The 18,693-nt window shown below is 51.0% G+C and overlaps 6 protein-coding genes across 6 annotated transcripts; 3 read left to right on the top strand and 3 right to left on the bottom strand.

Annotated features, from left to right (window-relative positions):
- Positions 1-3,198: 3,198 nt before the first annotated feature.
- Positions 3,199-6,787, bottom strand: MRS44_013962 (uncharacterized protein; the record flags this gene model as incomplete). The annotated part of the gene is made up of 4 exons (XM_065617399.1): positions 3,199-4,327; positions 4,392-5,574; positions 5,831-6,543; positions 6,615-6,787. The coding sequence occupies 4 exons, from the start codon at positions 6,785-6,787 to the stop codon at positions 3,199-3,201; spliced, it is 3,198 nt and encodes a 1,065-aa protein (XP_065473471.1).
- A 1,301-nt stretch (positions 6,788-8,088) lies between these two features.
- Positions 8,089-10,939, bottom strand: MRS44_013961 (uncharacterized protein; the record flags this gene model as incomplete). Its single annotated transcript, XM_065617398.1, has 6 exons — positions 8,089-9,275; positions 9,331-9,767; positions 9,823-9,942; positions 10,009-10,081; positions 10,259-10,647; positions 10,902-10,939. 6 exons carry the CDS (start codon positions 10,937-10,939, stop codon positions 8,089-8,091), a joined length of 2,244 nt encoding a protein of 747 aa, XP_065473470.1.
- Positions 10,940-11,530: 591 nt separating this feature from the next.
- Positions 11,531-12,104, top strand: MRS44_013960 (uncharacterized protein; the record flags this gene model as incomplete). Its single annotated transcript, XM_065617397.1, has 3 exons — positions 11,531-11,540; positions 11,589-11,736; positions 11,792-12,104. The coding sequence occupies 3 exons, from the start codon at positions 11,531-11,533 to the stop codon at positions 12,102-12,104; spliced, it is 471 nt and encodes a 156-aa protein (XP_065473469.1).
- A 632-nt stretch (positions 12,105-12,736) lies between these two features.
- On the top strand, positions 12,737-14,548 carry MRS44_013959 (uncharacterized protein; the record flags this gene model as incomplete). Its single annotated transcript, XM_065617396.1, has 4 exons — positions 12,737-12,994; positions 13,256-13,921; positions 13,987-14,216; positions 14,320-14,548. The coding sequence occupies 4 exons, from the start codon at positions 12,737-12,739 to the stop codon at positions 14,546-14,548; spliced, it is 1,383 nt and encodes a 460-aa protein (XP_065473468.1).
- Positions 14,549-16,946: 2,398 nt separating this feature from the next.
- MRS44_013958 (uncharacterized protein) lies at positions 16,947-17,383 on the top strand (the record flags this gene model as incomplete). The annotated part of the gene is made up of 2 exons (XM_065617395.1): positions 16,947-17,310; positions 17,367-17,383. 2 exons carry the CDS (start codon positions 16,947-16,949, stop codon positions 17,381-17,383), a joined length of 381 nt encoding a protein of 126 aa, XP_065473467.1.
- Positions 17,384-17,717: 334 nt separating this feature from the next.
- On the bottom strand, positions 17,718-18,482 carry MRS44_013957 (uncharacterized protein; the record flags this gene model as incomplete). Its single annotated transcript, XM_065617394.1, has 1 exon — positions 17,718-18,482. The coding sequence occupies one exon, from the start codon at positions 18,480-18,482 to the stop codon at positions 17,718-17,720; it is 765 nt and encodes a 254-aa protein (XP_065473466.1).
- Between the last annotated feature and the right edge of the window lie 211 nt (positions 18,483-18,693).

Raw genomic sequence — 18,693 nt, 5'->3', positions numbered from 1 at the left:
TGGTCACCAGATCAGTCAGGGTTCACTAGTGACGCAGTCAATGAGGGACGCTAAGTCCTGCAGGGAGTAGGTGTCCGGGAAATTCCTCAGTGGGGAGACCGAAGACGATTTTCTTTGGGCGTTGGATCGTTTGAGGCCACTATACGAACACCATAGCGCCAGACTGCCCTCTGTCATTCTGACGGACCGCTGCGCCGCCTGCATGAATGCTGTTGAGATCTCCTTTCCTACGTCTTGCTCACTGCTCTGCCGCTGGCACGCGAACAAGGCAGTCCTCCGTTACTACCGGCCAGCTTTCGTCCGCCAAGATGAACCGGTCTCCACCGACCCAGCAACAAACGATACTGTGGAGGACCAGTGGTTGGTCCGAATTCTACCAGTTTTGGCACTCGATCATGGGTGCGCCGAACGAGGAAGAGTTCAAGCACCGAGTTTCGTAATTCGAGAAGAAGCACCTACCAGACTACCTCGAGCAGGTCGGATATGTCCAGACTTTCTGACTTGAGCAGTACAAAGCGAAGCTTGTCAAGGTCTGGGTCGATCAGCATGCTCATTTCGGTAATACAGTCACGTCCCGAGTCGAGGGCATACATGCACTGATGAAATCCCATCTCAGAAAGTCCACGTTGGATCTCTTTGAAGCTTGGGGGGCAATGAAGCATGCACTACTCAACCAGGTGTCGGAGTTGAGATCGAACCAAGCTCGACAGCAGATTCGAGTCCCTATTGAACTTTCGGGGCCGCTGTATGCTGCAGTGCATGGCTGGGTATCACATGAAGCCCTGAGAAAGGTGGAGGAGCAACGGAAGTTGCTGAGCAGGAAAGATCCTCCACCGCCATTGACTTGCACGGGGTCCTTTACCAGATCCCATGGACTGCCTTGCCTCCACACTCTGAAATACTTGCAGGAGCAGGGCCAAGTCCTTTCACTTGAACACTTCCACCAGCACTGGCGCCTGCAGCGCAAGGGAGCTCCGCAACCACTTCTAGAGCCTCGCCAACGAATTGAGCCGACGTTTACACACTCCATTATCCCCAAACAGAGCACCCGAAGAGAACCCAGTGCGTTTGAGAGCGTTGAGATGGCGCGCAAGGCGCCGCCTACGTGCAGCAGATGCCACGCGGTTGGTCATACCAGGACGGCAAGGGCCTGCCCGATGAGGTATGGGGGGTTGCTTCAACAAGAAGCTCTAGCCCCGGGACTTTCGCAGTCGGTTGAAGTATCAGTTGCTGACCCGAGCCACCCCAAATCCGACCGCTGGTAGATGTATCCGAGGAAGAGTCAGCGTCAGCGCCGGAAGATGGTTTACTGGCCGCAGTCCTCGGCGATCAGCCAGAGACCGTGACTGGGGCCTTGTAAAACTCGCCCGGCGGCGCCTCTCAGCGGCCAGGATCCCCTGTTCATGAACCATCTCCTTTGCCTGGCCCGCCATCGCCATCGCCACCGAGGTACGATTCGCCACAGGCCATATATGGACGATATGTCGCCGCAAGGAGCGCGTGGTACGCAGCGCAGCCGGCCGGCAGCATTAAGACGAACCAACAATATCGCAGGGCGATGGGGCTCCTACTCAGGTATGACAAGCAGAGCTATGAGTGGTGCCTGGACTACAAACAGATGTCCAAGCGCTGTACAACGTCAACAGGGTCAAGAGAATGGACGAAAGAAGAGATGATGGTATATCTAGACTGGACCAAGGCTGAGGATGAGCGAATTGAATCCCAGGCCTCTGAAGAGATGGGAGACAATCCTTTGGCTAATAGAAGAAGGGGCGTCAAAGACATTTGGAGGAGAATAGAACCGGACAGCAGGGAACGAGAAGCTTTGCACTCGGCTAGCCATAGGACAGAAGACTGTATCATTGTTGGAAGTCACGGGTGTTAGACGATCAATTGAGTGGCAAAGCCCTTGAACATTCTACGGCTGTCATATCTGTATATAATTTGGGTGGTTCTTATATGAATTAAGCAACTTGAACCTTCCCAACTTAACAATCATAGCGAAAGGAAGCTGTCAGCTCTGTTGAATGTGTAAGTGGTGAGCTTTGTTTTATCCCGCGGAGACAGTGCCGATAACTAACATGCTCATTTCAACAAACCTGTAGATAGGCCCCCTAGCCCAGCACGTCCTGTGCCCCAATAGGGGACCTGCCCGGACGGAAAATATACTTACTTACTTACTTTCACTACTCTACCCACTACTCTACCCACTCTACCCGGGTAGGGTAGAGAAGTGGGTAGAGCTCCCTCTACTCTAAAATGCCCAAGTGTGCTCTTGGCCTCTATTCTACCGAACTACCTCTAGTAATCGTCAGTTGAGATGCCTCTTGTATGGTTTACTCAATCTATGCCACGGTATACCCTCCATCAACGACAAGGTCATGACTGGTAGTATAGGTTGCCGCATTGCTCGCAAGGTAAAGATATGCCCCCTTGAGCTCATCTGCTGTAGCCTCACGACTAGAAGGAAGCGAAACATTAGAAACGAAGGTGGCTCTTTTATCATGCTGGGGCAATACTCACCCCATTGGGATCTTAGACCGCCAGATAACCTTTGTTTCCTCGGGAATAAAGTTGGAGATTTTAGTCGTGATGTACCTAGGCGAGACCGGGTTCACCCGTGCAAACTTGATCCATTCAATGGACAAGAACCCCTCGATGTTTCAAGATAGATGCTAATTCTAGGAAACTTTGCAAGGCAATTGGTATGTTACGTCAAAGCATCGCATGGGTTTGACCGATTGGCAGGCTATGGCCAAGGGTCATTGGTCTCGCGATCTTGCCTATGTCCTGGGCAGCGGCGTCCCTACGGAGAGCCGTCGACTTTGGGAACATGAGATGGTCCGGCTCTACCTTTCAGAATTCGAAAAAGCGGGGGCAAAGTTGACGAGGCAGAAGCATGGCTCGAGATACGCAGGAAAGCAGTTGGCGCCTTGTGGTATTTGACGCTGGCTGTGATACCGTCAGAAGACATGCCTGATTGGATGCAAAGCCAAAGAGGAAAGCTTCGAGGCCATCGGGCGACTTACGGCACTCATCGAAGATTATCACGCGCTTGATGCCTTTGATTCCTAAGTATTATATGACGGGATTCCTGAGAAGCATACTACGAGCGGCTGTCGCCTACTCTATCGTCCCTCTCAAAGTCAGATCCGTGCAGTGACACATTTTCCTTATGAGTATAAAAGTCCCCTCGCCTCAAATCGCCTTCTCTTTACCCATCGTTGCAACAATCCGAGTCGTCCTCCGCTTGGCCAGCGGCTTCTCAGCTGCCTCGCTCGTCCTGCTATCCCTCCCGCCCAGGTCGACGCGGAAGCCGAAGTCCACGACACCTACGAGCCTGCTCACTGCCCGCGCCAACCCCTCAAGGTCGTCGCATACCAGCGTACTGCACACCTGCGTCGCGACGAACTCGGCGTAGCCGCGTAGCTCCAGGGCTGTGCCTAAAGATTCGGTGTTCCTGGTGACGGCATCGTCTACTTGTTTGCCATGGGGTTGTGGGTTGCGTTTTTGCGCTACGCGATATGGAGCCCCCTGGCGCAAATCGATGGTAGTCAATCCCGAGCTTCCGCGTTCACGTGAGAAGTCCCGATTGGGAAGTAGTGCTTGATCTGACTCGGCGGCTGTGTCATCTTTCGACAGATTACTCAGTCTCCACATCATGTCATAGGGTTGAGGAAGAGGCAGGAAGGGCGGCAAGCTTCGACCTGAAAGCATCGAGTTTGACAACAAGGTCAGTGTAGACAGGACAGTATGGTTCACCGGTTCTGCTCCTGGAAGGACCTCTTCGAGCGCCCGCCACCAGCCATTATCTTGCGCGACTGCGGCGGTATCTGATGCCCCAGCTGCTCGGCCTCCAGTTTCCTCGTCGTCCTCGTCGTCCCTCTTATGCGTTCGCGGCGGCTGTGTTATGGCATAGCTCATAAGCGTCAGATAGCTCATGATACGCGTGCTGCGCTTGATGATCTCTTGGTATGTTTCAACGGGAAAGCGGCCGCCTATGCTGGGCTCCCACCGCTGCCACGCAACATGAGATTCAATAGAGGACATTAGACGCATAACCTTGCCGAAAATCTTGCGCCGAGCTTTTAAAAGGTGATAAGCGGGCGACGTTTCGGACTCGATATCGCCCCCTGACCCTTCAAGCTGCGATTGCATAGTCGAAGTCATGACACTGAAGTAGTTGGCGAGCAGGTATATGGTTGCGGACAAATCCTGTCGAAGCCAAGTCCGATCGGTCAAAGGAGACGGGAAAACCGTCCAGAAGAATGCAACCAGACTGCCGGCCGCGACAACAGCGAGCCGATACGGAGCCAGGAGATAGGTTCTACACCCATTATGTTAGCCTGTGACGATCTAGACAAAAATGAAAAAGGATGGATAGGGCTTACGGGTAGTATGGCTGTCCTGACGCGGTGGCTACAGCTTCGCCAAGCCGCCTTACCTGCAGCTCGTAGCCGATGATAATAATCTGAGTGACAATGGTAATTATGACAGCTGTAAGAAATCGGGGAAATTTGATAAAATAATACTCAATGAAAATGAACAGCCACAAGAAAACAATAACGCCGGGGGTCTTCTGGCCGACGATATACCAGATAACGAGCGAGGATATCATGGCTAGGCACGTGCCCCCGATTCGGCAGAGGAAGCCGAAAATCGACTGGCCAGAAGCTTTGGAGAGTGAGTACTTGTCCAAGTCAAACTCTGAGGGCCGCAAAGACCTACTAATCGTCATTCCCAGAGCGATAGTAATCATTGCCCAATCTAGCCTCTGATCTTGGAAGAACTGTTGGGTTTGCTCCAGGAATGCCAAAATACCGATTGTCATCGTAGCAGAGGCGACTCGAAAGCCGAAAACGGACTCCTTAGATCCTAAGACTGACGAGATCCTACGAAGCCCGTTCCCAAAATGCTGCCAGGTATTGGTGGCAGGAAGATGCTCCAGATCCCTCGGAGGATTATAACCATCTCCGTAGTTGACATTGTTCGTCTCCAGGATATCAGGATTCTGCTTTACGCTCGAGTCCTGTCCCTTGAAGATACTCGTCAACCACTTCCATAGCAGGCGTTCGGTAGGGAAGAGTAAGCGGTTATGCTTCATTGTATCGTCGCCGATCTTCTCGTCCGCGAAGGCGACGAGGTCCTGGAGGGCTTCCCCAGCCGCATACATCAGCTGTTGCATGTACAGAGTGGCGTAGAATTGGGCGTCGCCGGGTATCAGGTGCTGCGAGTGGGTGATTTCCTGTGAATAGAATTGTCGGACTTTCTTATCCACAAGGCTACCAAAGCATTGGTTGCCTGGGCTCACCGCGTCGCCGTGGGCCTCGACATCATCCGATCCGCTGCTCCTTGACCTCCTGGATATCTTTGATTTCGGGAGAATCTCCAAGCAGATGCCAGCATGTTCGAGTCCTTGGTCGATTGCTTCCGCCAGAATCTGGAATGGCGTGTACATTTGTTTCATAATGCCGTTCCACACCTGTTTCTCCCGGTTCTTTTCCGCCTCGATCTCGGCCAGTGTGTACTCGTCGGCGTTCCACCTTCGGCGCTCGGAGACTCGGCGGAAGATATCTACCATGGAGTTTATCGCCACACTACCGGCAGTCAGCGGCGTTTCTGTCAAGAAGTGGGCGGTAGCAAACTCGCATTGGAATCGTGACGTTTCGAATTAGTGCGAATGTCTCCCCGAGATCTTTCGCATCAAGCTTTCCCCAAGCCATATCTCTCTTCGCATATGTCATATTGCCATGGACTTTGCCAGCCAAGACTCTTATCGCGCCGACTGTCTCTTTCAGACACTTGGCTGCTTTCGCTTCCTTGGTCATACCTTCATCTTTCACTTTCTCCACCTTCTTCTTGTCCCACGAGGCTTCTCGTTCCTCGCTATTCTTCACCTCGATAGAGAGACTGTCCTCTCTCGCTAAGGCCGTCAGGTAGTCTTTTTGTACACTAACGACCTTTCTGAGTAGGCCAATGAGGCTTCTCATCTCCCCGATTACGACCATGCGGCTACTATAAGGGAAGATGAAGAGTGCCACGCCTGCCGCTAGTCCCAAACCGAATAGCATTGCTAGAAGCTGCTCTTTGACAAAGGCCTCCGCTGCTTTAGTCGTGGCAAGCTTGGGCCCAGAGGTCGTGCTATTGTTGATCAAGATGCTATAGATGATCACAGGCAGGCTGAAGCTAGGCAGCTTCGCCCGCACAAGGTTTGCGAACCAGATATTGGCGAAGAGCCATACTGCGCAGACGGCTGACTGAGACGAATTATACGGTGGTGGGGCTACCGTGGTAGCCTGGGATGTGGGAGGGGAGGTATGAATACGTGCTTGGACGGAGGACCAGAGGACGAGGAGAGACATGGCCGAGCCAACGCAGATGGCAAGGAGGTCCAAGATGAGGTTCTGGATAAATCTGTCGCGCGGCAGGATCGCGACGGCAAGGACGGAGATTACTGGGATTAAATATCCCATCGTCGTGAAGTAAGAGGATATTCGTGTCGATTGGTACATCGATATGCCAATGATAGGAGGGATGGAGCCTCTGCGCAGAGCAAGAATACATTAGTATAGAAAGTCCCGGAAGAAGCAAAAGAATGCGGATTGACTTCTGACTTGAACATCAGGACCAAGGTGGCAGCATTTAGCCCGACCTTGTCCATGAGGCGTTTCAATGTGGTGGGCTTTGGCTTCGGAAGTTCCTCCGCATCGTCATCGGCAGCGGCGGGTTCCTGCTTCTCCTGAGCCTGGCTCGGGGACCCATTTTGCTGCTTTTCTGGGCTCGCCATGGGTTGAGATATTCAGGGGCTCGTAGTGGGAGATGAAGGGAGGTGAGGCCGGCATAGGCGCGCAAGCGCGTTGATAAATGTCCAAGTTCGTCATTACGACGAAGTGTAGGTCGCGCCCACGAGATACCTTTTTAAGACGATGCGATGTAGGTGTCGACGGTGAATTAGCGTTGGCCGATGCTGTCATTCCACATCTCCCAATGGTGAAAGGGGCTGCTTCTTCGTGTCGTTGCACACAACAGCGCCAATCCTCCGTGGGCGGGTAACTGGCACTGCCAATCTGTTCACCAGGGGCGCGGAACTTTCCGCCTCCAGTCAGCCGAGATTTGAGGATAGAGTTTCTTCGTCAGCGCATGCGTAAGTTGAGGCACGCTGAGCTAAAGAATCCACAACTTCCCTCGAGTGAGAAATCCTGGCAAGGCAACCAACCATCTATCTACTTTTGAGGGTGCCGTACCCCGCACTTCATTTGAACTTGAGTACTCGGTACTTGCCTCGACCCGGGAATCCACACCTAACGCTTACCGAAGTGGGGGCGAACTGCCTCGAGTGAGGGACGCGAGTTGTTTGACTCTGTAGATCTCGATGAATCGTGGTCGAGCTCGCGAGGAGGTGATGAATACAGCACGCAGGCGGCGTGCGTTGAGATCGTCAAGATTGAGTCGGCGGGAACGGGTCGTAGGACTCTGAGCGGGGGTTCGTTGTTTCCCTGTACAATTTTCACCGAATAAGGTTGTTGTTGAGACCGTATGACTAAGATGGTCCGATCTGCTGGTGGCTGGGATGTGGATACTATGTAAGGAGCTGTGCTCCTCTCAGATACATGTAACTTAGACCTTTCAAGAAAAACACATCATCTTCCACTCCCGCAATATCGTTTCATCAAAGGTGTATAGTGAGATCACAAACACGCAGTTAGAAGCGCATTCTACGCGCTGATTACCACAACTTCGGCATGAAGACGGCAACTATTATGGTAGTATTAAGACGGAATTGCTATAGAAGCATGCTATATAGGCTGTGCTACTACTACTAGGTGCTGAAGTGGTATCTGTGTATGGCTACCTTGGAACTAAGCTAGACACTTAGTCATCTTTTAGAAAACCATTTTACTTTGAGTTTTGAGTGAAAGGATATGTAGGATTGTGTACATCGTTCGACCCGCTGGCTTCCTCGAACGCCTTGCCCTATCATGTCAGCCTAATCCAAACTAATCCCATTCAGGTACGAAGCAAACCATAGCGTGAAACATGCATGATCTGAATCGATATCGTGTAAATGATTAATTCGAAACCTGGGCATCAGGCTCGTTTCTCCTTGCCACCACCTCCATCGAAGTCATCCACCTCCTGCGCCTCCTGATGCGCCACCCTGGCACCGCTCCCCAGCTGCCGTCTCCTCTCTGCCGATAACGACTCCCGGAGCCTATCCATCAGACTGGCCAGAATCCACTCGGTCTCTTCCTGGCTGCCTATCAAAGGACTGCGATTCCCTACCCACGACCACGCCAGATCATTATCTGAGCCCTCATCGTTAGGATCCTGGTGCTTTTCCTTCGGCTTGGCTTTGCAGTGTGTCTGTGGGTTGTGTTCATCTTCGCCCATGAGCTTGAGGTACCAAGCCCATTGGTCGAAAGTGTAGCGATGCGGCTTGGATTCTTTGAGGTGGCTGGCGATGACCTGGATCTCGGAGATAAGAAGGAAGTGGAAGTCGGTGCCCGTGGGAAGCCCATCGCGGTGATTGCGGACCTGGGAGGGCGACTGTCGGAATCTGGAGGTACTGGGACGGCCTCTGTTATCGCCCTGTAGGGCTTGTTCATTGGGCTCGGCCATGATCTTGTCTAATCGTTGATCGGTGCTCTTCGAGGACGCCTCTAGCTCCGGAGATGCAGAGTCCAGATGGCCTGGGAAGGCCTTGCCAAATGTAATCTTGCTGATAACGTGCTTCATATTACCGATAAAGCCTTCGTCGCCTGGCAGGATCGTGACATTCCCTACTTCAACGGTAGCATTTCGGATAAACTTGACCACAGTATCACTGGCATGTGAGATAAGTACCGTCATCGTGGGCAAGGCTAAGAGAGACCAAAAGACAAAGAAAGATTTGCCTGCATTAGACGTAGGGGTGAGGTCACCATATCCGATGGTAGTCCAGGCCTCAAAGCAGAAGTAGAAAGAGTCAAAGTACAACCAGTTTTGATAGGGCTTCTCGGTCCTCTCAAAGATAGCCGCACCCACTAGCCATAGAACAAGCCATGAGAAAGTAGAGCTGGCCATGGCCATCCATCTTCTGCGAGATGCGGATTGGTGTTGTATCTTGCGCATTAGGGCAAACTCGGCCCTGCGGCGTTCAAACTCGGTTGCTGGAATTTTATCTGGTTGTGTGCGAGATATTTCAGACTTTTCGCGGATGGGCTTGAGGATACCATCGTCCCCCTTTCGTGTTATGGTCCGGACCATCTTGCGTCGTGTCTTCTCCTCTATCCGGGCTTGGAAGCGGCGTCTTCCACGCTCGAGGACAAGGTTCATGACTGAGTCGATGACCAAACCAAGGCTGATAATACCAGAGGGCGTATGGGATCAGGAGAGCTCTTCCAAGAGTAGTGTTAGGGGCGTAGTCACCGAAGCCGATGGTAAAGAGAGTAACGTCTGCCCAGTACACGGCATCGAGATAGTTCCAGTCTTCGACTTTAGAGAAAACGCGGGCGCCAATGAGGAGGTATAGAAGGAACGTGATGGTCTGCAACATCAGAGTGCGTTGACTAAAGGTTAGCATAAAGTCTTTCCGGTAGTGGCCGGATAATGCACCCCAGAAGGTCACAGCCATAAGAGAAGCATCGAAGAAGTAAAGGATGGCCGCCCATATGCCATAGTAAAATGCCTGGGACCATATGAGCTCGTCTTTGGGGAACTTGATGTCTTTGAGAAGCGGCCCAGCGGCAGTGGCGCTTAGAAAAATGCGGCAAATAGTTGAGATGTACCTGTTGATGTTATATTAGCAGTATGCACCGATTGTATACAGTTCTTGTCTAGTACCATCCGATAATGGTGATTGGTTGTGCCAGACTAAAGCGCACTCGTCCTGCCATGTTGAAGAGTAGAAAGAAATTCGAGGTGATGGCGATAGCAAGCTGGATGGCATTAGCAGTCGTCAACCTATAGTAACATACATCAGAGAAGAAGCGCGCTAGGCATTGATCGGAGTAATTGCAGGGTACGTACCACCACGGGTTGGTGACGAAAGGGGCCTCCTTGATATCTCCCCCGGGAACGAGTTGCTGTCGCCATGGCTGGACTAGAGCACAGATACTAAACGATGAAGCCACAGGGCCGAGAGTCCCTGCGATCATGGGGAACACCAATGAGAGGAACCACCAACGGCTACGATATAGAGAAACGGCACCGTGTTAGCGCTCGCTTAACGACCGAGACATCGTCTTGGGGATGCTTGTTCTTGGTCCTTGTGGCTTACCTGGGTTCTTCATGAGCATTGTCATTTTGAAATCTTTTCCTACGAGAGGCACCACTCTCGATGACTTGGGCTTCTTGATCGATGTTTTCACCCAAATCTGCGGCGTCCATCTTGTCTCATCCCGGTTGGCGACCTCGTCGAAGACCAAGAAGGATAATTTCAAGTCTCGCAGTCCGAAAAATGAAAGAGGAGGCAAGGTGAGGAATAAAAGGGACCACTCGATGTTTTGAATGTTGTCTCGCCTTAACAAATGCGCTGGTGATGAACTTGGCATGGGACACGTGCGGAGGATGGTGCCGCATCCTGGCTTCAGCTGGGGAGAGACGCTAACGAACTTAGCCGCTTTAGGGTTTAGGGATTCTAGCTGACACCATCCGCTAAGCTCGGCACTGGATAGCCGGGGTACTCCAGTAATTTCAACTTGGGACCACAGGGGCTTGTCACTGACCGTTTTCAATTGGGCTATTGTCCCCTTTCGAGTTTGTTATGCTTTCTCGAGCTGCTGAATCACTTTATTACGTGTTGTCAGTCGAAGACAACCTAGTTTGAGACCCTTGAGCTTGACAACAAGTACACCCCAGCTCGCAGAGCCTTCGGCATCCGACGCTCCTTTTGCGTTGCTGCCAGGCCGAGACAGGCTCACTCCAGGGCTTCGGGAGGTTTTAGCTGGACGGGGGACATTGTGGGCGGTCGATGCCTCGGATAAGAATGGGGTTACGAGATGATGGAGAGTTCGAAGAGCATGTATAGACACAAGGACAGGCATCGCGATGTTGGTCAACGCCACGGGACCGTGCCTCTAAAGGGCGCGGTAGGCTCTTCTCAAAAGCAAAAGGTGGGGATATGTCGGCCTTGCGGCCTTGGCTCGGAGCCAGGCTCAATCTTGGTCCTTGATTTCTCCTTATCTTTGGCAGCCGCGTCAGCACTCTGTTTTTTATGCCTCTGATCTCGAATGCTTCGTCATCTCCATCATCGATGCCATCCTGGTCATAATTGAACTCTGCATCATCGGAAACAGTTAATCCAGCCCACGAGTGCCGCATGTCTTCAACCAGTGTGGAATACCGACACTGGAGCGATGAGGAACAACCGCTTTTAAGGCACCGGAGGAAGCCGGAGTTCCCGTCCTTAAATCTCCAGCATTGGTATTCACACCCACTTGAGGGTGAGCGATGGACTATCCAGAATACCGGAGAAAAGACTAGGCGATTCCTCTCCTCAAAAATCGGCCACTACTCTGTTCTTACTTTGGTGTCTCTTGATGTTCTAGGCATGATTGCTGGTAAGTTATACTCTGCCTAGATCATGAGTAGTCAGCTGATTTAGGTAGATTTCATTCTGCATCTATTCAAATGCGAGCAAGCAAAGAGTGGCCCTGACTGGAACCTTGCTTTGAATATCCTGGGCTCTGTCAGCTTGGTCTTCTCGTGTCTGTTCATGATTGAATTAATTGCTTCAGTTTGGGCATTCGGTTGGAAGTACGGTTCGCCTGTACGTCTTATTTTGACAGACAACAGATGCTAATAAGCTCAGTTATTTCAAATCTTGGTTTCACTGCTTTGATGCGTTTATCGTCGTCGCAGGTTTTATCACCGACGTTGTCTTGCACGGTATCATCGAGGAGGTTGCGTCTTTGATCGTTGTTATGCGTCTCTGGCGTGTCATCAAGATCATTGAGGAACTCAGTGTTGGCGCCCAAGAGCGGACTGAAGAGATGGAGAGTAGGATCGATGAACTCAGGAATGAAAATAACCTCCTCAGAAAGGAGGTTTCTCATTTGAGGCGAACGCTCGATAAAGCTGGCGTGCAGGACGAAGGCCACAATACTCTGCCTACTCCAGACTAATTAGGAAGCATCTTCTTGGCGATCGACGAGCATTCAAGTGTATTTTCAGCATGGTAGCAAAGTTATGGGGTTTTCCGGTTTTAATCTATGAAGTCAAGCTCACTAGAGCCGTTTCTGCATATCTGCGGTTTCTTTCCGTTCGTCATTTCTAGGTTCCGTCCAGTGTGTCCAATAACCAACTTATTTGATTTGCTTGGTTGTGGTGGCGGCCGCTACATCCGCGCCCGGGTGCGGCGGTTATGTAAGCAGTCGTCCCCGTCGGGGGCCGTCTAGTAGTAGTATTTTTATTACGCCCGGGAGAACGGATCTCATCTCATGAGTGTGTCACGAGCCCAAATTCTCTGATGGGTCTGATTGGATGTGTGTATGTTCTTGGTTTCGTCAGGACCCCGCTCTGAGTTCCTGTACATCCTTATGCTGGAGTAGCTAGAAGGATATTGCTATAGCAGTGACACGCCATGTACACGCCCTGCTATCCTAAATACACATCGTGACAGAGTGCCCACAAGCCTGCACCGCGTACCTCGCCCCACACCACCCCTGACATCACGAGGGTACAAGCGGGGTACGGAAAGTTAGTTCAATGAAGCAATCCCCGCCAAAACACCATACAAATCATTTTAAAGTCAACAATGAATTCCCAATCAATTCTAGAAGAGAGTCAGGCATTCAATGCCTATGATGACAAGAGCTTTATCAAGGAAAATCATAGTCATCAGCTGCACCCAAATGACCCTACCCGGATAGCTGTTTTTCCGGCCGAAACTGACCGCGGCACCAACTTCGAGCCTTTCCACGTAGAAACACGCAACTTTCGCATCAGCACACTGCCGCCAACACCTCTGCAGCTATTCCAGCTTTTCCTTCCTATTTCCCTCGTTGAGAAATGGGTCCAATACACCAAAAGCTAGATCTCGTGGCTGAAGGAAAATGACGTTGTTGATAGCTGGAAGCACCCGATGACGAAGAACGCAAGGCTACGAGTTTGGCAAGGGACCTCTGTTGCAGAAGTATATGTCTGGCTTGGAATGCTAATTTATATGGGTATACATAAGGAAAAGACGATTAAGAGCCACTGGAGTACACCGAAGCCGGGGCAGCAACGCCCTGAACACTCAATCATCAAATTCATGCCGTATTGGAAGTTTCAGATCCTTCATCGTCATCTTCGCCCCTTTGACCACACCAAGATCGAGGAGACCGGGCCTCTTCCGAAGGTATTCCAAGCTTGTGATGAGTGGTCTGATCATATACAGGCCGCGTCTGCGGAGATCTTCTTCCCGGGCTCTCATCTGGCTGTGGATGAGTGTATGATCCGCTATACGGGTAGATCAAACGAGACAACAGTCGTCAAGGGCAAGCCTATCCCCCTAGGGTTCAAGATCTGGGTCATAGCACAACAGGGCTTCTTTATTCACTGGCTGTGGCACATCAAGGGCGAAAAATACGGTACCGTTGGTGTTGAGCTTCCAAAGCCGGAGTCATCCTCACGAGGTCGCGGCAAGAGGGCATCACAAGCACCAAAGAAGGAGCCTAAAGAAGAACACAAGCCTATCGCCTTAAACTCGACCCAAGGCGTCGTTGTTGCCCTAGCAAATACACTGCCAAAAGCGACATATCACGTCTTTGTGGATAACCTCTTCTCGTCGGCAGACCTCTTCCGCAGCCTCCGCACACATGGCCACGGGGCCACAGGCACAGCCCGGCCTAACTGTGGCATACACAAGGAACTTCAACAGGATAAGAAGGCTGATGGGGGGGCTAAGACCAGCTATGACTTCAACCAGGTCAAGATAATCCCAACCCCTGACAATAAGGTATTGATCTAAGACACTTTTCTATGTGAATTCCTTACTAATATGTCCTTGCGCCATCTAATTAGGTCAATCAGATCGCTTGGAAAGACAATCGCCTTATATTATTCCTTACAACCGTTTTCACAGGCGAGGAGCGTGTCTGCCGGAAGAGGAAGAAGCCGTCCTCACAGAAGCCCGAGGCCAAGCCAATACGCCGCTTTTTTGGTGACGAAGCTGTCAAAGTCATCTCGATCCCGACAGTCGCTGCTGCTTATAACGACGAGATGAATCACGTGGATCGGGGTGACCAATTGAGGTCATATTATGCATACGATCATCCCTTACGCCGGGGCCCTTGGCAGGCTCTCTGTTGGACCTTCCTTCTTGATGTAGTGCTTATTAACAGCTATCTTGCTCAGCTTCACGGGCCACAGCCAAATTGGGAGAGATATACGAATCACAGAGAGTGGCGAGAGTGCATTTTCAACGCCTTATTTAATGAATATCATGGAGAAAGCCAGTCAAGGCAGAGGTATCGAGCTGGCGACGAATCTGACCCTGAAATACAGCAAAAAGAACATAATCTTGTCCGCCGGAAGACAAATTCAGATTGCCTCGCTTGTCAAGGATATCGGCAAGGCGAAATAAGGTCAAAGGGCAAAAGGAAGCCTCTCGGGACGGGCAACAACAACATCACGAGATCACAGACGAGATTTTGGTGTAGTGTATGCAAAGTCGCACTTTGTAACAATCAGAAGTGTTGGTACATTTATCACCATAGAGAAATAGGTGGAAGCTAATGTATCTCTTCTTTGGCGCATTTTAATTGGCCCCACCCCCCTGCAAATACCTCGGTGCAGGCTTGTGGGCACTCATGAGATACACACACACCAATGTACGGAAAAGTTAGATGTAAGGCACGTCAGTATGGAAGCTTCACTAGACACATCACGATCCATCGCTCATCGTGTGGTCATGTAGGAGCCCCTGGCTGCACGACCTCCTGCGAAGTTTGATCTTGCCCCCCCCAACAGCGAAATGGTCTCGACCGTTGCGTTACCAATAAGGCATTACGGAGGCGCTCCGTAAGCCCAGGTTTACGGTTTGTCGCCGATCAGGTGGTGCCCGAGACACAAGCCTCATTGGTTTGAGCCATCTCACCGAGGCGCTTCCGAGCGGCGGGGTTCCCCGATCGCGTCCTTGGCATCTTATCTCCTCTGCTGTGCTAAGACTACAGCTGAGTCACCCGCAGGGATCTAACCCAATTAAGGCCAGCGTATTCTTCGCGACTTTATGAAGCACTCATCTCAGGAGGAGTGGCGAGTACCGAGAAGTTAATGCTCTATTATGATATCTAGCTACTGCTCTCAGATTAGTTAAGATACTAACTGCGGGGCGAGTGACCTGCTGTAGTCTTAGCACAGCAGAGGAGATAACAGCTCGGCAATCACTAAAACATGGGTTTTTGCCACGGATGTAGCTCAATCACTCGGAATCCGACCTTGGATAACAGCTACGTATCGATGAGCCGTTTCTAAACATAAAATAAAAAAGGGGAGGAGTAACATAAGGAGAAGATGGGAGAGTTCATTTTTACATTTATAAATCCCATCAATAAAAAGTCAAAACCCACACACCACAAAAGTTTGGTTCGGATGTGCGCGACGTGGCAGTAGCATTATCGGGTTGCAAATCTCGATCCGTCTTGTCTTTGGAGGGCCATATTCGGTTTGGCAATCCTGCTCCGTGAGAAGGCGCAAGGGGACGTTCACAATTCACAATAGAATTTGGCTGCCCCCCTTAAGTCCAACACAACCAAGTTGGTCTATACAGAGCTAGCCAAGGCCAAATGATAACGGTTGGCTGGAAGCTTACCGGTGTCGAAGGGGATCTGTCCCCATACCCGCCCTATTCGCCCAAACCTGCCGATTCTCCTTCCCTATCATTTTGATAAAGCAATATTGCGGGAGTGGAAGATGATGTGTTATTGAAATGTCTAAGTTGCATGTGTCTGCGAGGAGCACAGCTCCTCACGTAGTATCCACATCCCAGCCACCAGCGATCGGACCATCTTAGTCATACGGTCTCAACAGATACATGGGCACCTGGTTTTCTCAAATTTTAGCTGATCTTATTGGCCTCTTGATTCCCACATCAGGAAATGTTTGTCTGCGCCGTAGGCTTATGTCAACCTAGCACCGATACATGAATGCAGACATCGAACAAAAGATCAGTGTAGATTGAGGATTAAAAGGAGCGTCTGATTTTTTATCTAAAGGAGCGACGAGAGTCGGTCTCTTTATACCCGTGTTCAGTCTGCCGATTCATAGACAGCAGGCTGTTGCCTGACACTAGTTGTGGTCGTTCACTCTCATCGTGAACAAGTTCACGATGATCGTGATCCTTGCCTCCAACAGTAACCGAAGGTCTCCGGAGCTTGACAGCTTATCACATATGTTAGACTTATCATAAGACCGTAACAGTCAAATTCCCTAAGACGCCCTATCCCAAGAGTGGTCTTAAGGCTCCAAGCCGTACGTTGCCCCAGTGTTATGTCGTTAATAGCTAGCGCTTACTATGGGGGGTCTCAGGGAACGTGACTGATAAGGGCATATTGTTTATCTACTTGCTTCCTGGGCGGATTGTAGTAATAGGTGAAGGTATCTTCGCTATCGAGAGCCGTGATTGGTCTGAACCCCTCGTCGTGACCTGCTGGGAGCCTTAAGACCACTCATGGGATGTTAAGCTGCTAGATGCATAGCGCTGGGGCGGGGTACGGAGCGGAAGTTTATGCGACCCGAAGGCATAGAGCTGAGTGACGATACACGACACAAGGTTTTTGAATGCTCAAGCTGCGAGAGCTAGCCCACTCCCCATTCCAGCACTACGTTATTTAGCCATTATATCAGGATGACGTTTAAATCCCACCATGTTAGCTTGGATGAAATGCTTCAATGTTATCTTCTCTTTTCATCACTCCTAATTACTTACCCACTTGAGTCAACACAGACAGTCAATCGATTTTCGCCCCAAAGTCAACGACGACATGGCAGCTAGGGAGCTGCTAGTCGTGATCCTGAACCACACCAACGAGGAGCTCAACCTCGAGCCCAGCTCCCCGAGCCTTGACCACGGTCAATGGATGGACACGCCAGACTCACGGCCACCGCAGGAGATCCTGGCGGGGGAGAGTGGTATGCTGCGCTGCAAGTCGCACCGCGTGGGCATGGGGGTTGAGGGGTCCCTCACGTACCGCATCGTCGGCTTGGAAGGGAGAAACACGGTGACGTTTAAATGGAACGTCCATTATCTGGGACAAAACAAGTTTGATGCCGCTTGCGCGGCCGACAGTTTCAAGGTCAGAGTCTTGGGTGGGCATGGAAACCAGGCTGTTGTTGTCTTTGTATTCGGTAAGTTAACTTCGATGGCAGTGTCTTAAAGCAGAAGTTCTGACAGCTCTCATCAGAACCGGCGAAGCTCTAAAATGTTGCATTATGTTGTACTCGCAAGGATCTGACCCAATAAGAGCTAGCTCTTTAGTCTATACTTGTATTAACATTGCTCCTTGATGATACTTGTGGAGGACTCTAAATCTTCATCCGTGTGGTCGCTTTCATTTCCAGGGGGTCCATTGACTAGCAAAAAGGTGTCACGCAGCATAGGCGGAAATTGTTGGAGATCACAAGTGTGAGGCGACCAAGGCGGTGGCAAGGTGTGGAAGAAGGAGGAACATTCTACAAGAGATCGTGCCTGTACATAAACAGTGGTTCCCCTACTGCACTTTTAGGATGAATTAAGTAATTAGCATCTTCTTATTTCAATAGTCCTCGCCGAAAAGCTCTGCGGCTATCTGTCTCTCCCAGTCGAGGTCACTCAGCTCCGTGATACCCTCTTTAATATGGGCGTTCTGAACGAGTCTCTTGTCGAATTGAAGAACAGAAGAGAGGGCAGGCTTGTCCTTGAACTGAGGGAAGAAGATGCTGTCGAACCAGAAGTGGACAGGTAAAGATGGTTCCTCGTCGACGAAGGGGCGCAAAGCGACCTTTAGCAGCTCTCTAGCCAAAGACCACTGGGGCTCCTCGTCTTCGTCTAGTATTTCCCATGGGTCAGGCCTCGCAAGGAAGATAGTGAGACGCATCGAGATCTTCCGTCTGCTCTTGTTTTGGCTCTGTTTAGCCACAGCCTCACTGAGTTGCGACGAGCTCGCCCTTATGCCCCTCGCGATCCGACTCTGGGTAAGTTTGGCATCTCGATACACGGCTGAGGGCCGCGATGCTGCGGGGATACGGCCAGGGCCGTCTCCAGAGCCGGTGAAGATCGTCTGTGAGGGCGTGGAACGATCAGAGGCTGTTAGGTCGATAGACTGTATAGCGGAGGAGGTGGAAGCTGTTTCAACGTCTCGAAACGGGACTGGCGAGCTATCGAGGATAGAGATACTCGTGGGCCAATGTCTCCCGCAATATGGACAAAGATTCGACCCTAGGTAGCTATCGCGGATGAAATCGTGGCTCCGTTGGTACGATTTAGGGGCCACGGTCTTCGGAATATCGGGACATATCTGCGATAGGACGTGATCAGGCATATCTACGTATAAGACAAGGTCAGTCGCACAATCTCATAATGGATAGACCCGAGCTTACTTGGGGAATGGATGGGGATAGCCCATAACAGCTATGGGGTGGCGATGGGCTGGGTATTGACGCTGGTGTGGATGTGTAAGTGGAAGAATTGTGACGCGTCACCAGGAATTATCACGACATATTCCCTGGTGGAGATGCCATCTAAATGAAGAG

Source organism: Fusarium solani (genome assembly GCF_023522795.1).
Source record: "Fusarium solani strain SB1 chromosome Unknown bctg00000009, whole genome shotgun sequence".
NCBI classification, from domain to species: Eukaryota; Fungi; Ascomycota; class Sordariomycetes; order Hypocreales; family Nectriaceae; genus Fusarium; species Fusarium solani.
Note: the sequence above shows the minus strand (reverse complement) of the source record. Positions and strands in the feature narration are given on the sequence as shown.